This window comes from Eublepharis macularius, chromosome 19 (genome assembly GCF_028583425.1).
Source record: "Eublepharis macularius isolate TG4126 chromosome 19, MPM_Emac_v1.0, whole genome shotgun sequence".
In the NCBI taxonomy this organism is placed as follows: Eukaryota; Metazoa; Chordata; class Lepidosauria; order Squamata; family Eublepharidae; genus Eublepharis; species Eublepharis macularius.
Window position 1 is genome coordinate 1,626,349 of NC_072808.1, and position 17,397 is coordinate 1,643,745.

Consider the following 17,397-nt stretch of genomic DNA (forward strand, 5'->3'; position numbering starts at 1 on the left):
GGTGGGGGCTTGTTGGGGAAAGGAGGACAGTCGGTTGGACCAGATGCGGAACGAGAGCACAGAGTGGGTCAGAGCAGCTGAAGTCTTCTTGAGGCAGGGGGGTGCTCTCTTTCCCCGCTGATCACACGAGGAGATGTGGACGGGGCGGCGGGCGTGATTCAGCCGCATTTTTAGGCTTTGGAAAGGAGGACTCGGGCAGGGGACTGTAGTGGTTGGTGACTCCTTTACTGTCCATCTAGAACAACTTAAGCAACCCGCCAACACCGCCATCTTCACTGCCCCCCACACCACCCCCCTCCGTGCAGCAGAAGCTGGTGAATGGAGTTATGTCTACTGAGGAACTGACCGAGCAGCCCAAGGAACCAGTACTGCCCCACGAGACCGAAGGACAGAAGGGTAAGCCTGAGCCCTCGCATGATGAAATCCAGTGTGGTCCTGGTGGTTGGACGAGAACCGAGGGGGACCCGGGTTCCCATGTGCCCTTGGCTATGAAGCTCACTTTGTGCTCTTGGGCCAGTCACACACACTCAGTCTAGCCTACCTCACAGGGGGGTTGTGAGGATAAAATTGGGAGGTGGGGCAGGTATACCATCCTGAGTTACTTGGAGGAAATACAGGATTTCTTTTTTTTAAAAATCCATTTAAATGGTTTAGGAGCATCTGGTTCTATGGCACTGTTGAAATTCGGCATGTGTGAACCCACCCGTTTTCTGGCAAGGTGGCGCTGCTGCATAAACTGCTCTTGAACTTGGTAGTAGAAGTAAAATAAATAAACCTGCGAGGCACGAGTGACCAGTCCTGCAATCGATTGCTCTTTCCTCATATTGAGCTGTATGAATACATTTAAAAGGGGAGGGGGGTGTCAAGGGGAGAGCAGGACCCTGCAGCGGAGCCTGAGCCTGCCGTGGTGCCCTCCCACCGCTCTGTTACCAGGCTCCTTGTACAGTGTTCGGCCAAAACTCTGGCCCTGCCTTCTGAGCATCCTTGACCCTTGGTTCCGTGTCCTCCTTTCTTTTGCAGGTGCTCCTCCTGTGGAAGTGAAAAGTGTAGACCTCCTGGCAGCGTTGCCCACACCGCCACACAATCAAACTGAGGATGTCAGGTAAGGGTGGAGGAGGCCTGACAAAGCAAGGGGCAGAGCGCAAGGCTGAAAGTGGATGGGGGGGGGGGACACACCATCTTAGGCACGCCTTCTAAGGGCCGTGGCAGGAGAGACGTCTGGCTGCTGGATCCAGAAGATAAAAACAGCAGCCTCAGTAGCAGAAAGAAGCGGGAAGAAGTGTAATTGGCCATGGTTCTCAGCGGAGGGCAGTAGCGTGTCTTTAACTATTAGAATAGCTACAGGTGGACGTGTTTCTCCTGCTGGGGGTTTGGCTCGTCCCTGAACCTCGTCCGAAGGAGCAGGGCAGGTAGCAACAGCCTTTCTAGACTCTATCACCAGCCCCTCCAAACCCCCTGTAGGATGGAGAGCGATGAAGAAAGCGACTCCCCCGATAGTATTGTCCCGGCGTCATCGCCTGAGAGCGTCCTGGGCGAAGAGATGCCACGCTTCCCCTTGCTGGCTGGAGCCAAGTCCAGGACGGAGGAGCGCCCGATGTCCCCGGTCATACCTATCATCCCAAAGGCCAGCATCCCAGGTTTGTGGGGGAACGGTTAGGGTGGGAGGAAGAATGCATGCTAGGGAGGATAAGGTGGAGCAATTAAATAATCAAATCAATCAGGACCCTTCATGGCATAATACCGTAAAGGATAGGCCAATACAAATTGCAGGATTGTTTCAATAAAAGGATAAAAACGTGTACAGATAAAATTCAAGTACAACATCACGTCATCACTGGGTCTTATCTTGACGAATTTTTAAAAATATTTTGAAAATAATTTCTTCAAATCCCTTTTTTTAAAAAAATATTTTCAAAATAAAAGGGGTACAGAAAGAAGAGGGGAAGATACAGGGTCAAAGGAGGGGTAGGATTTTGCACTACAAGAATTATTAAAATACCGAGTACTCAAAACACATCTTATTCAGAGTTAATCAATATTAAAATAAAGAGTACATATACTATCCCAGCTACTGTATGTTTTCACATTTACCTTCCCAAACTAAATACATCGTGCAATCTGCCTCGTCATTAATATTTGCCCATTTCTATCGTATCATAGCTTTATATTCAATATTTAACAATATATCAATATATAATCCTCGTTCCATTATTGCTGCACTATTTCATTTTAACTTTTTATGTAACTGATTAATATAGCAATCCTCTCTGCTTGTCCCTAACTTTATCAGTGTTTCCAAATCTACAAACTATTTTAGCAATTAAATATTTGTTTATATATTCATACCTTTTTATCTTGACGAATCTTGATGGCATATTGGAGAAGCAAAGCCACCTTCTTGGTTGTAAGATACTTTGGGCTTTCATGTGATCAGACAGACCCATCTTATTTCCAAGAATAGGGTCAAGATACTTAAAACGAATATTTGCATAAAAGGGACAATAAAAGAGGATCTGTGGGACTGTTCCAGTACATTTTAACGTACACAGACAGAGTCTAGCAGAGCTGGCTACCTTTAGGAATCTGCCATATAAGGCCGCTGAAGGCATGGCATTGAATGTAGCCAGAGAAAAGGCTCTACGCGGTTGGGAGTTTTGCAAATAATAAAAGCAAGAAGCCATGTAATACGGAGCAATTGTTGGCCTGTTAAGGCGGGTGGAATGGGATCGAAATGACACAGTTTCTATTGTCTGCAGGAAAAGATTTTGTTTGTTTGTTTGTTTATTTATTTATTTATTTATGTCATTTATAGTCCGCCTTTCTCACTGAGACTCAAGGCGGATTACACAGCATGAGATTAGTACCATCAGTATCAAGGACATTTCCATACAGTGTCAAGGACATTTCATAAACAATGCCATAGGGTAAATAGATACAAGTTTTAAAAGACATAGTATTAGCAAGAATCCAATACAGAGCAGAAAAAATACTGAAGCAGAACATAATCCATTCCAGGACTGACAGACAACGTGGAGCACTGGTGGTACATAGGAGTACATATTTTAAGCAGCAGATAATATGTAAGGCAAAAATAGTGATGAAGTCTATGGTCCCTAACTCATTAGCGAAGCCTGTGAGACCCTACAATGCAGCCCTCCCATTTGAGTAAAACCCCTTTTTGAATAGTTCGGTTTTGCATCGTTTATGGAAAGCCAGGAGAGTGGGGGCTCTCTTGACCTCCTCAGGCAGGCCGTTCCACAGGATAGGGGCCACCACAGGGAAAGCCCATGTCTGGGCTGCTGCTGACTTCGCCCGTGTGCAGCCTGGCACCTGCAGGAGACCCTGTTCAGATGAGCAAAGCTGCCGTGGAGGAACATAGGGAGGGAGGTGGTCCCGTAGGTATGCCAGACCAAAGCCATGAAGAACTTTGTATATAATAACTAATACCTTGAACTGAGCACAGTAACTGATCGGCAGCCAGTGGAGCGACTGTAGGATGGGAGTGATGTTCATGCTCCTGCTCGCTCCTGATAACAGTCGAGCTGCAGCATTTTGCACTAATTGGAGCCTCCTAGTAAACTTAGATGGAAGACCAATGTATGACAATGGCTTTTGGGGTGTAAACGGAAACTTTTGGCTCAGTTTAAGTGTCTTTGTGTAAAGTGTTCCTAGTTCCCATCCTGTTTCTTTCCTGCCTGTTTTTCTCAGCTTTCTCAGATGCCAAGCCCTATGTGGCACCGGAGCAGGTGGGGGGGAAGGGGACCCCGGGCACTTCGTGGGACAAGGCCAAGGGCAGCGAGGTGTCCGTCATGCTCACCGTGTCTGCAGCTGCCGCTAAGGTATATAATAGAAGAGCACTGACCAAACGTCAAGCCACATACTAATTTCTGAAGTGACCAAGGGCTGACATGACGATTTGACCACCTGAGTTTCATGTCAGATACCATGTTTCTGGAAATTGCCAAATGTATCCAAACCGCCTTCGTGGGAAGAGGATCCTTGACCCTAAACTGTAAGACTGAAATGTGCTGTTTGGTTTCCCAGCAGCCAGAGCAAAGCAGTGTGTCCCCCCCCCCCCCAATTTTTACCACTTTTGTGGCAAGTTTGCGCAGGCTTGTTGCGTATCCTGATGATAGCAGCATCAGACAACAACTTGCGGATGTAGAGCAGCCGTCACAGATCAAGCACAAGAGGCCGAGCTTTCATGTCTCCTTGCGTCACCTTGGCTGCATTATTTCCAGGGAGGCCATGCAACGGCTTAGCTCCGAGTCAGCTGAGTGGAGAGTTCATGGGATTTATGTCCATGTCACAGCTGAATTTTTAACTAAGCAGTAAAGGCCAATGTTTGCAAATATACAAGTTCTGTGTCCTTTGGTACAGAAACCTTTTACCAAAGCTGGTAGCCCCAGGGACACTCCTTTCTACTCTCTTTCGTCCCTTGGCCACCCTCTTAGCTCTGCGTCAACCTTGGCAGGTCTCTCCAGTTTGGGGGTGGCGGGTGGGCTTAGGTATGAGTGGCAGAACTGCTCGACTTACAGGCTTCCCCTATGCTTATTTTCGGAGCTTAGCCCCAAGTCAGCTGAGTGGAGAGTTCATGTGATTTCTGTCCATGTCACAACGGGACCTTTAACTAAGCAACAAAGGTGCATTTTAGCAAATACACAAGTCCTGTGAGGTAGGTTTGCCTAAGAGAGAGTGATGGCCCAAGGTCACCCGTGGCAGAGTGGAGATTTGAGATCCTGGTTTTCCACTTTTAACTACTAAACTTCAGGGCTCGATGGATTCCAAGTTGTTATTTATTTCACGCATACCCTGCCTTTCTCTCAAATGGAGCCCCAAAGTGGCTTGTATCATTCTTCTTCCTTTTTATCCTTACAACAAACTTGTGAGGGGGGGTGTCCATGGCATAGCGGGGCTTCCACCTGAGTCTGCCAGAGCCTGGTCTCTTTCTCTACATCACAGGGGTGTTCAGTTGTGGAAACCAAATATTTCTCTCTTTTGTCCCCTGGGTAGCTCAAAAAAAATGTGATATGGCTGTCGTAGCAGAGGAACTGGCTTAGAACAGGGAGCATCTCAACCTGCCGGGTTTTGGTTGCTGCTGCCCACATTGTCCCCCCACCCCCTCCCCCTTCTCCCACAGAACCTGAATGGCGTCATGGTGGCGGTTGCTGAACTGTTGAGCATGAAAATCCCCAGTTCTTACGAAGTGCTGTTTCCAGACAGCCCCATGAGGGGTGCAGCTAGCGAACCCCGGAAAGGCGAAGCCGACGCACAGAGTGAGTACACCCTGACCCGGGTCGGGCCCTGGATTATCTGCCCTCCACAGCTTCTCCGCTCTTGACCCACAGGTGTTTTGTCTCCCCCTTGTCTCCCCAGGCAAAGAGAAGCCGGTCGCTGCGAAGGGCCCTGAAGGGGGCCCCGAGTGGTTGAAGCAGTTTGATGCTGTACTGCCAGGCTACACTCTCAAGAACGAGCTGGACATCTTAACGCTGCTCAAGCAGGTGGAGAAGGCGGGAGGGGGCTTTTGCCTAGGTTGCTTTTCTTCCTCCTGAGTCAGCTGCCCCAAAACAACGGGGAGTTTCTTCTTCCCGGAGGACGAGGATGGCAGAGGGCAGATATTGTGACTGTGTTCCCGTTTTGAACTTGCATCTGCTTTCCTCCATTTCTTATTTAGGAAGTGTATATCCTGATTTTTTTTTACATGAAAGTACTCAAAAGTTTAAATTTTAAACAGCAAAAATCAAGTGTAATATAAAGTACAATAAAACCAGCGATCATAAAGCGGCACAGAGCAGACATCTGTGTCCTCACCTGCTGTTAAATAATAATAAACAACATTCAGTTTATATTCCGCCCTTCAGGAAAACTTAACGCCCACTCAGAGTGGTTTACAAACAATGTTGTTATTGTCCCACAACAATCCCCCTGTGAGGTGGGTGGGGCTGAGAGAGCTCTGAGAGAGCTGTGACTGACCCAAGGTCACCGAGCTGGCTTCAAGCGGAGGATGGGGAATCAAACCCGGCTCTCCAGATCAGAGTCCCGCGCTCTTAACCACTACACCAAACTAGCTTTCTTAACCTGGCACCAAACTAAAGCATAGGCAGTGGGGAAGGCCCCCTCCCAAAGGAGGTTAATGTAGGTGCCAGGTGAACCTACATGGAGAGGGAGCTGTGCAGTTGAGAAGGCACCACCGCTGAGAAGACCCTGTCCCCGATAGCTGCATGCCCACCCTCTGAGGCTGGTGGAAGGCAAGCCCAGTTGACTAAACAAGAGTGACTTTGATCTTCACTTCTTCTCTTTCTCACAGTGCTTGGTCTTGGCCAGAAGTAGTATTTAGGCTTAGATTGCTGTGTATTCTAATACTTTCGTGTCTAGAATATAAGAGGGTACAGGTAGAACTCCTGTAAAGGAATATGCAAAAATCGGCCCCGTCTTCTTTCCTTGCACATTTAAAGAAGGTGTATGATGGACTCATGGCTGTGGGCTCCCGAATATGTAGCCTGCCTTTTCAATTTAGTGCCCCCGGGGCGGATCCAACCATCCTCTTTAAGTGGTCTTGCTCTGGCCTAAGGAACCTTCTCCAATTTACGTGGCTCTTCCTCCAACGGAAGAACCCCTTAAGTTGAAGGAAGGCTCATTAGATTAGAAGAAGGCTTCAGACTTAAGCCAAAAGGAATGGTAGGGTGTAAATTAATTAATAAATAAACTTTGCTCAGTGGACAAGGGCCAGATCCACCCCACCGTCAGTATGGGTGTCCTATAAGTAAAGGGTGCATTCTAGCTCTCTTCAACCCCATGGGAGGGTGAGAGTGAGCAGGGCCCCTAGGAACAAATGGGGATGTGGGGCAGAGGAGAGGCACGGGAGGGACGTTTGCTATTGTACATCCATGAAAGTTTTCGTTGTTCTAAGATGCAGAGGTTCTGTTTGGGGTTGGGGTTTTTTTGGAGTTGTTGCAAGTTTGAACACTGCTCCCTCCTGACTTCCAGCCACTTGCCCTACTCTGCCATCCCTCCCTGTTGCCCGTCACTCGCCCAGCTCTTTAGCAAGAAGGGCATATTTGGCATGCCCAGCTGACGGAGAATTAAGATGAGTGCGTAAGGTGTACGTTGCAGAGCTTGTGGGGGGTCCCTGGTGCCCACCCTCTCGCTGTAGTTTCCGAGTTCCTTCATGCAACCCAGATTTAAGACTTTTCCCTTTCTCTCTGTTCCAGGAGAGCCCAGCTCCGGAAAAGGCTGCCCAACACTGCTACATCAACAATGTCGCCAACCTGGATGTGCGACAGCTCCTGACGCTCCCCGAAGAGCCCTCTCCGCCTCTTTCCCCTTTTGCACCTTCCCCACCGAGCCCCCCAAGAGCGCCAGAGCCTGTCCCTGAACCCGAGTTGCCGCCTCTACCTGCTCCTTCTCCCCCGGCTTCTTCCCCCAAGGAGGAGGCACCTCAGTCCCCCCTCAAAGCCAAGCCACGCTCCCGGCCCCTGGAAGACAACGAGGAGAACAAGCCGCGGCTGAAGAAATGGAAAGGGGTGCGCTGGAAACGGCTGCGCTTCCTGATCACCATCCAGAAGGGTGGCTCCAAGCGGGACGGGGACAGGGAGATCTCGGAGTTCATCGAGCGCTTGGCCACCACCCTGCGGCCCGAGAAAGTGCCGCGCGACTTGCGGAAATGCTGCTTTTGCCACGAGGAAGGGGACGGGGCCACCGACGGCCCAGCACGCCTCCTGAACCTGGACCTTGACCTGTGGGTGCATCTCAACTGTGCTCTCTGGTCCACCGAGGTCTACGAGACCCAGGGCGGGGCCCTCATCAACGTGGAAGTGGCGCTGCACCGGGGCTTGCTCACCAAGTGCTCGCTTTGCCAGAAGACCGGGGCCACCAACAGCTGCAACCGCATCCGCTGCCCCAGTGTCTACCACTTCGCCTGTGCCATCCGGGCCAAGTGCATGTTCTTTAAGGACAAGACCATGCTGTGTCCTCTGCACAAGCTCAAGGGCCCCTGTGACCAGGAGCTCAGCACCTTCACTGTCTTCCGGCGCGTCTATATCGAGCGTGACGAGGTCAAGCAGATCGCCAGCATCATCCAGCGGGGAGAGCGCCTCCACATGTTCCGGGTGGGAGGCCTGGTCTTCCATGCTATAGGGCAGCTCCTGCCTCACCAGATGGCAGACTTCCACAGTGTCACAGCACTCTACCCCGTGGGCTACGAGGCCACCCGCATCTATTGGAGCCTGCGGACCAACAACCGCCGCTGCTGCTACCGCTGCACCATCTGCGAAAACAACGGCCGGCCCGAGTTTGTGGTGCAAGTTATGGAACAGGGTCTGGAGGACTTGGTCTTCACGGACTCATCACCGCAGGGTAAGGGTCAGCTTGGCTGCTGGGCCCCGTTTCCATGCACTTGCCAGCTTCTGAGAGCAGGTGGGGCCCGTCTCCCCAACCTCATATCGACCCAAGTCTAGAATCCTGCTGTGCTGATCGCGCTTTGGTGGCCAGAAGCTGCACTTCCGTCATTTGGAATCGCTCAGAAACAAATGCCGTATTTGCATTCCGGTGATAAATTGGCCTGATCACTCCCTAACAAGCACTGCTGTCTGGTTTGTATTGCCAAGCTGCAGGGTTTGGAAGTTTGGAGGGGTGTTCTCAAGGATCGGCATGCAAATGGCAGGTTTGAAAAGTGCCAGAGATCAAGGCAGAGGACAAGGGAGCTTTCTGTTACACTCATATCCTGCTGCAGTGTTCCTGTCTCAGATTTCTGGGGTGGAATAGGTAGGATAAGCAGTGTTATATGAAGGCCCGCTCTTGGAGGGCTGTAAAGTGAAAAAATGTGGCTATTCTTAAGAGCATATGTTGCATTTCCCATGCTGTTTTTATACCATGTAAAACTATCTATATTATCAGCACATAACAACAACAACAACAACATTCGATTTATATAACGCCCTTCAGGACAACTGAACACCCACTCAGAGCGGTTTACAAAGTACGTTATTATTATCCCCACAACAATCCTCCTGTGAGGTGGGTGGGGCTGAGAGAGCTCCGAGAGAGCTGTGGCTGACCCTACGTCACCCAACTGGCTCCAAGTGGAAGAGTGGGGAATCAAACCCCGTTTTCCAGAGCAGAGTCCCGGCTCTCTTAACCACGACACCAAACTCACCCATGATGGGTAAGCACTCCCTGCTGTCCCTCGCAAAGAAACGGATGCATTGAAGCGCACAAATCTAATACACCGGCTTATAACGACAGCCATTTGATTTGGGGAGAGAGAGAGAGAGAGAGAGAGGAGGTACTCCTGGGCATAGTCACCCGTGGGCTGAAATGTGAAGGAAAAGGGACAACCTCCTTCCACAGCTCTCCTGCCCTGCAGCGATGTACCTTATTTGTCTTGCAGGTTCTCAAGTTCCTTCCAAGTTAACGCAGATAACCTTGTGAGCCATTACGTAGTTTTGTACTTGGTGGGGCTGCTTCAGCCTCCACTTCCTTGAATCTCTTTCTCCTGCGTATGTTGGAGGATGGCCTCAATCAAGGGGCTGTAAACCTTGTGCCGAAAACGGATTCATGATTGTTTCTGCAAGGGAGCCCAAGTTCTGTAGTTGGAAGCTTAAGTAAATTAAGTGGTCGCGTTTTAAAATCTGTGAAAAGCCATTGCTTGGCAGTAGGAACTTGTGTTGAGGGCGTAAGATGGGATGGTGAGCATCAAAGAGGGAAGCAAAGAGTACGAGGGGGGGCTGTGTTGGTGGAAAAAATACAGGGCTACTCTGAAGCCAAGCACAGTGTGGAAGGGAGCTCCCAGCCGAGTTCAGTCCTGCTGACTTCCTGGCTGTCCGGTTGTTCAGGCCGGAGACGGTCCCGGAATCATCACTTAGGGGCCCAACTCTCTTAAGGCTCTGGAGTATTTCCTGTATGGATTCCTCAGCAACAAGCAAGTTCCTGGAACTGCGACAGCTACAAGGTGATAACTGCAGTAAGCCAGTTTTGTGATGAGTTTGGAATCTGAGATCGGATTGCGCTTCCCAGAGGCAGATGTGTGCCGGGGTAGAACGGCCTCCTTTTAATTCTTCTTTCTTCCTCTTCCTCCTGGCAAAGCTGTGTGGAACCGCATCATCGAACCGGTAGCCACAATGCGCAAGGAAGCGGACATGCTGCGACTTTTCCCCGAGTACCTAAAGGGAGAAGAGCTCTTTGGCTTGACGGTGCACGCTGTCCTGCGCATCGCAGAGTCTGTAAGAATCGAATGAGATAAGCTGGAATCCCAAAATTGGGGGGGGCGGGGGGGGGCGGGGTTAAGGAAGGGAAGGCCGTTGAAAAGACACGACCTCAGGAAGCTAGGAGGACATGGCTGGGTTCAGGGGTGCTGAAGGCCAGGGTGGCAGCCTGTGCATGGATCTGTCCACAGGCCTGGAAGTCAGCGGCTATCAAGCATAGCTCTAGGATCATTTCCTTTACCCGCTGAATGTCAGGCAGCCTGAGCGGGTTTGTACTGGGAACGCTTGAAGGGGGGGGGTATCTATGTTGGTGTTGCCTTTGGAGGTTGGGGTACGGAGTGCCTGTGACTGATGACTGTAGCACAGTGAAGTGTGAAAGATGGTGAGGATCTCACAGCCATCGTTGTTGTTCCCTTTCTCTTTCCAGCTGCCCGGTGTCGAGAGCTGCCAGAACTACATGTTTCGCTACGGGCGGCATCCGCTCATGGAGCTCCCCCTTATGATCAATCCTACAGGTTGTGCTCGGTCCGAGCCCAAAATCCTCACACACTACAAACGGTGAGCATGGCTAGAAGAAAGGCATGAGAATATAGAAATCCAGTGGTAGGATGAATGAGATCTGAAAGGCTACAAAGAATGTAGAAGGAAGCAGCGTTTACTGCCGCCTCTCCCCTTATCGGAGCCCTGTGGCGCAGAGTGGTAAGCGGCAGTACTGCAGCCCAAGCTCTGCTCGTGACAACCTGAGTTCGATCCTAGTGGAGGCCAGGTTCAGGTAGCCGGCTCCATCCTTCCGAAGTCGGTAAAATGTGTGCCCAGTTTCCTGGGGGTAAAAAGTGTAGATGACTGGGGAAGGCAATGGCAAACCACCCCGTAACAAAAAGCCCAAGAAAATGTCGTGATGCGACGTCCCCCAAGTGGGTCAGTAATAACTCGGTGCTTGCACAGGGGACTACCTTCACCTCTACGCCCTTTATCACAAAGGGAAGAGTAACTTGCTTTGGGAGCCTAGATTTCTGTGATTTGGGGTGGGCTGCAAATAATAACTTGTAATGAATTGGTAATGTTTTAAAATAAATAGGTTTTTAAAAAGTCCTAGATACTATAGTTCAGGGGTCTGCACAGCAAGTAGCTCACGAGCTACCGGTAGCTTGCCAGCTCCTGCAGAGTTCCACATCTGCATCTCCTAGAAAAACCAGGAAAAGATTGCCAACAGATGTAGGACTTTGAGGGGGAAGAAAAGCTTTTATTTCTTATGATGTTACTCTGTGCTGCTTAGTTGATAGCTTCATTTCTGGGGCTCTTCCTAATCCAAGTTCTGTTTCTAGGAGAAGGCAAAACTTGGTAACATGTCAGGGGTGGGGAGAAGTAGCTTGGGACATTTTTCATTACTTTGAAGTCACTCTTATTAAAGAAAAGTTTGGTAGCCCCTCCTGCAGTTGGAATAAGTTATGCACTCCTAACCAATTCTGTGCAATTCTGACACTGTCTACCATGATTTACTTGCTGCCAAATGTTTGTTTGAATTTGTTTTTGGATGGAACAACATGGATTTTGTCTTTTTTTCTTTTTCTCCTATCATGAACTGGAGGATAGAATTCTTAAACTAGCATCAAGCACCGCTGCACTGCAGAGATTACTAGTTTAGGACTAGAAGCTTGATCTGACTTTTTCAATCATTTCCCCCCAACTACTGTAAATATTCATTACCTTTTTGTTCCCCCAGTATGTTGTTCGAAAAGCACTTTTGATCCACGGCCATATGGATCTACAGCCTAGGAACTGGCTTTCCTTTATGAACGTGACACTGTAGTATGATACAGTATACAGATTATCTAAATTCGTAAAGCTGAGAATTGGAGGCTGTAAGCCCATGGCCTGTTGCATTGTACAGAGTTGTTGCTCAGGAATGTTACGCAGCTGGAGTAAACACTACAGTATTCCAGTGTAGCAGATTCAGGGTTAGAGACGGGCATGAACCAAAATACGAACCAGAGTTCAGTATGAACTGGGCCAGTTCGTAGTTTGCAGACCGGCAGTACATCAGAGCCCATTTTTGACGAACCGCTACGAACTTTAGGCCAGTTCACTTGGTTCGTTTTTCGGTTTGTCGCTGCAGACAGCCTGGTGCCGATCAATCAGTTTCCTAGGCAACGGGGGTTGGGCTTTCTGCAGACCTGCTGACCTGGAAGTGGCGTTTTCACGAACCAAACGAACCAGTTCACGAACCAGTGGAAGTTTGTGGTTTGTGAAACATGATGAACCACGAACCTCATGGTTCGTTTTTTTCCCTGGTTCGTGCCCATCTCTATTCAGGGTGCTCGTCTCAAAGGCAGGTTGCACCTTGGGACAGATACATGAATGATGCTGTGATTGTTCACATGGTGCTGTCTTCCTTCCAGCACAGTGGGCTTAATACGATTGTTTTTTCTTACCAAAGGCCCCACACCCTGAACAGTACCAGCATGTCTAAAGCCTATCAGAGCACATTCACGGGTGAAACCAACACACCGTACAGCAAGCAGTTTGTCCACTCCAAGTCCTCACAGTACCGCCGCCTCAAGACTGAGTGGAAGAACAATGTCTACCTGGCACGCTCACGTATCCAAGGGCTTGGGCTCTATGCCGCCAAGGATCTAGAAAAGCACACCATGGTCATTGAGTATATCGGCACCATCATCCGCAACGAAGTGGCTAACCGGCGTGAGAAAATCTACGAGGAGCAGGTGAGCAGTGAGATCTCTTCAGATGCCAGGGAGTTGGAGCAGTGAGGGATACCGTCAGGAAGGTGTTAATGCTCTGTTTTAAACTTGTTTTATCTGTAGAGTTTCTGTGGCTGCCGGGGAGTTGAGGGTGGGAACTCGTGTCTTGGTTAGTGGATTGGGCTGTCCAGCTTGGGTGGGATCCTGAATTGGGGCAGTGCTACTGATCATGATGTAGAAGACCCAGCTTTTGGGTCAAGTAGAGTATGTGTGAGCGAGACCATGGCCTGATGGGTGTTCTGGCCTCTTCCAAATCTACTCTCTCTTCTCCCTCCTCTGACCCTTCCAGAACCGAGGGATCTATATGTTCCGTATCAACAACGAACATGTCATCGATGCCACGCTGACAGGTGGCCCTGCCAGGTGAGTAAGGCTATAGTCGTGTATTGTCTGTATCCGAAGGGTCTGCTAGTCCATCACAAACTTTGCTGATTGATTTTTTTTTTTAAATACTGATCTGTGTCTAAGTAGAGCCTTAGGACGCAATTCATTGTTTGTTTTCATGCAGCCTACCAGACAGCAATTGTGAAATAATTGCTGAGAGTTACGTTTAAACCCATTGAAATCAGTGGGTTTCAGCATGCTTTGTGTTGCCTCCCAAAGAACATAGGCACAACCAGTGCTTTTTTTCAGCGGGAACGCAGCGGAACGGAGTTCCGGCACCTCTGGAAAACGGTCACATGGCCAGTGGCCCCGCCCCCTGATCTCCAGACAGAGGGGAGTTTAGATCGCCGAGCAGTGCGGAGGGCAATCTCAACTCCCCTCTGGAGATCAGGGGGCGAGGCCACCAGCCCTGTGACCATTTTCGCAGAGGGCAACCCACAAAGTACCACCGCCTCTTTTCCCAGAAAAAAAGCCCTGATCACAACAACGGCCCACCAGCCAAGAGCTGAGACCTTAAGAATGATTTTCCATTGCCCCAGGTCTTCCTCCTCCTCTTTTTCTTGTGGGACGATGTGGCTTTTCGTAGGTATGCTCGGAACCCACTCGTCCACCTTTGCCTCAGATCCAGAGGGCTTGCATGATAAAATACACACAAAGGACACGACTCCCACAGACACAGTTTAGCATGGCAGTAAACCTCCCTTTGATTTTTGGATGCCAAAGATTGTAAGTGACACAATAGGTCAACAACAGAGCAGCTCTTTTTCTTCCTCGGTTCATCCTTTTGTATAGAAAAGCAGGCTTTTCTTTCGTAGAGGGTCGCTGGTGTAGCTTTAAGAGATTATAAAGGTGTTTTTGCATGTTCAAATTAAATTAGGATTTTGTTGTAAACTAGATTATTTTAACTGACTCTTTTATAAAACATTAAATTGTATGATGTTATTGCTCCATCAGGACGGAAGTACCTTTTGTTTGGAAAGGGTGCGTGTGCGTGCGTGCGCACAAGTTCTCCTTTGCAGAGGGATTAGAGGGGCAAAATTTCAGGCAGTTTGGATGCATATTATGTTGGCTGGTACCTGGGTGGCATTGTGGGGGTGGCATCTTTGGCTGGGGTCCCCTCATGGTTTTCTGCAGCCCTGCTGTCTCGTAAAACTTGGCTGTCTAGGAGAACCGTGGCTAGTTGGAGAGCTGTGAACTAAATGTGTGGCCATATGAGCCACTAGAATGAAAATCCCTAGTAAGGTGATGGAGTGAATTGCTGCTTTCATGCAGCCCCTTCCTTTTCTCTGCCAGAAGTCTGAAAAATGCCGCATTGAAGATTTCCTTGCTAGTTCTGGGGTCCCCTTCTCAGAGCCAGGAATATGATCCAAGAGGCCTGGTTCCTTTCCCCTACCACCATCGTGGTCCTTCTTTGACCTACTAGTTCCTCTGTTGAGGTGAAGAATAAAACCCAGGAGTCCTGGATCGCCACCCTCCTTTCCTGAGCCCCAGAGCCACTGCTCCCAAGAATTACGGGTTCAGGAAGCAAGATGGATGACAATGTCCCGGAGTCCTTGGGGCGGCTTTGTTGAAATGGGGTTCTTTGGGAAGAAAGAGCCCGATGTTCTTCCAGCATGCCTGGCTTTGATGTTCCTCTTTTCCTCCCCTCCCTTGCCACAGATACATCAATCACTCTTGTGCTCCTAACTGTGTGGCTGAAGTTGTGACTTTTGACAAGGAGGACAAAATTATAATCATCTCGAGTCGCCGAATACCCAAAGGAGAGGAGGTAGGTGTTGGGATTGTCGATTCTGCGTCTGTGCCTGGCGTGGGGTATCTGCAGGATACCCAGGGAAGAACTGGGTGGTAGCAACAGGACCTAGTTAATCCTAGATCATCTTTTGCCACACACCCTAGTAAACTGGAAGAACAGTATCTCTTCTTCCTTGTCTTCTTCCCTGTGAAAACTACTTTTGGTGTGGGCGCATTCTGGAATTTACCAGGCGGCATCAACATCAAGCTGCGTGCGCTTGCACAGTGCAGTAGGAAAATGTGAGCAGCAGGGAGTTAAACCCATATAGCAGAGGCACAGCAAGTATGCCTCAGTCACAAGAACGTACGTTGCCCTGATGAACGTCATGCGGCACTATCCCTTCTAATTTCTACAGAACCGCAGTTGCGGGTAAGACTGAAATACTGTTAAACGATCATTAGGACAGGAGTCAAAATGTCTTACGATGTGGTTTTGTTTTTTAAACTGAAGCGATGGCTCACAGACATCTTGGGGATGAGCACTTGAAGTAGGAGGGTGATATATAAATAACAATAGAAACAGCAGCCCAAAGAAGTACTTGCGCATTAGAAGTATTCTGAGAGCCAGTTTGGTGTGGTGGTTAAGAGCACGGGACTCTAATCTGGAGAGCCGGGTTTGATTCCCAACTCCTCCGCTTGAAGCCAGCTGGGTGGCCTTGGGCTAGTCACAGCTCTCTCAGAGCTCTCTCAGCCCCACCCACCTCACAGGGTGTCTGTTGTGGGGATAATAGTGGCACACTTTCTAAACCGCTCTGAGTGGGCATTAAGTTGACCTGAAGGGCGGAATATAAATCGAATGTTGTTGTTGTTATTATTATTATATCCTAAGTTTAATTTTTCTTTTGCCTCGGCATTCCTCCTCCCTAGCTAACGTATGACTACCAATTTGACTTTGAAGACGATCAGCACAAGATCCCGTGCCATTGTGGAGCCTGGAACTGCAGGAAGTGGATGAATTAGCCCGTAGAGGCCATCAGACACGGCGAGGAGGGGGCACCCCGACTGCCTGGCACAGACGGCACAGGAGGCTCTACAGAGAGGCCTGTTCCACCAGATCTCCCGACCCTCCTATAAGGCAGAGAATCAACCCGGGAAAGCATGCTTAGAATCCACCCCCCCCCCCAACATGCTGGTGGCGCAGCTGGGACACCAAAAGGGCTTGGGTGACGTCAGCATGTCTGCCACTGCACCGCGCCAACCTTGGTTATGGTCTTGTATCAAGCCAGCTGTTCCGGCCACCGTGGCCAGCCGGCTCCTCTTCCACACAAGGCGACCTGCTTTTCCCCGGCAAAAGGCAGCAGCCACTAGCAAGCCCCGTTCTGGGGTGGGGAACTGATAAACTGGCAACTCAGGGTTTTCTTTTAGTATTTTTCTTTTGAGGCCGTAATGGGGAAACCTTCCACCCCTGTGCACCTGTAAATAATGAACTTCAGAAATATACTGGGAAGAGATGGGGTGGGGGGGGGGCATTCTGTCTAGCAAAGCTGGGGGAAGGGAACTGTGGCACGGCTATTGGATCCCCAGGGGGAGAGTTTGCAACTTTTTCTGTGTGTTTATGTGCATTTGGGGGATTTCTTGTGTGTGTGTGTGTGCGCGCGCGTGAGAGACAAAGCTGATTTTTAAAATAAAACTTACTATCTATTGCTTGCTAATTTACCAAGGTAACAAGAGGCTTCAAAGAGACTTACTAGCTTGACAATCCACCTTCCAGAGCCCCCAGCTCTGGGTTTTGTATGCGTTTAGGTGTTGGATTTGAAAAGGGGGCATGAGTGTGTGGTGTGTGTATGTGTGTGCGCTCGCTTTTCGGGGGGAAAATACTTCTAGTGAACAGCAGGCCCTGGCTTGGTGAAGCTGGAAGCGGACCTGCCCTTCCTCCTGCCTGCCCTTCCCCATCTTCCATGCGCGAGGAGCGTCCGCACTTGAACCTACCTCATTTGAAGTGTTAGATTTTGTTTTTTGTTTTCTAATGTGAGCCCCTCGCTGTGCCACCCTTCTGCTTTTTTTAACCCTCTTCCTTTTAACATGGAGAGCCACAGCCGCCCTGGCAGACATGGGAACAGTTTTCGTGTGGAGGTGGGCACTGTTTTGCTGGGATTGTCTCCCCCCCCCCCCCCCCAAAAAAGACAATTCGGTCTCTCAGAACCCTTCTGGACTGCATCGTCGAAATGAGCCATCAAGGGCTCCCTTCCACTCACTGAATGGCAGGTTCCTCCGCAAGGCGTAATGGTGGTATTTTGAACGTGCCAATGAAGTCGGGAACC

At 49.6% G+C, this 17,397-nt stretch overlaps 1 protein-coding gene across 1 annotated transcript in view; it reads left to right on the forward strand.

Annotated features, from left to right (window-relative positions):
* Window positions 1-17,249, forward strand: part of KMT2D (lysine methyltransferase 2D) — an 83,603-nt gene extending 66,354 nt beyond the window's left edge. The window contains exons 43-55 of the mRNA XM_055003521.1: window positions 240-396; window positions 1,021-1,102; window positions 1,462-1,637; window positions 3,709-3,839; window positions 5,141-5,276; window positions 5,377-5,501; window positions 7,212-8,355; window positions 10,084-10,220; window positions 10,630-10,760; window positions 12,640-12,925; window positions 13,251-13,324; window positions 15,005-15,113; window positions 16,004-17,249. Of these exons, the coding sequence (XP_054859496.1) occupies window positions 240-396; window positions 1,021-1,102; window positions 1,462-1,637; window positions 3,709-3,839; window positions 5,141-5,276; window positions 5,377-5,501; window positions 7,212-8,355; window positions 10,084-10,220; window positions 10,630-10,760; window positions 12,640-12,925; window positions 13,251-13,324; window positions 15,005-15,113; window positions 16,004-16,096 (2,781 nt within the window). The 3' untranslated portion in view covers window positions 16,097-17,249. The remainder of the gene's footprint in view (window positions 1-239; window positions 397-1,020; window positions 1,103-1,461; window positions 1,638-3,708; window positions 3,840-5,140; window positions 5,277-5,376; window positions 5,502-7,211; window positions 8,356-10,083; window positions 10,221-10,629; window positions 10,761-12,639; window positions 12,926-13,250; window positions 13,325-15,004; window positions 15,114-16,003) is intronic.
* The last annotated feature ends 148 nt before the right edge of the window (window positions 17,250-17,397 follow it).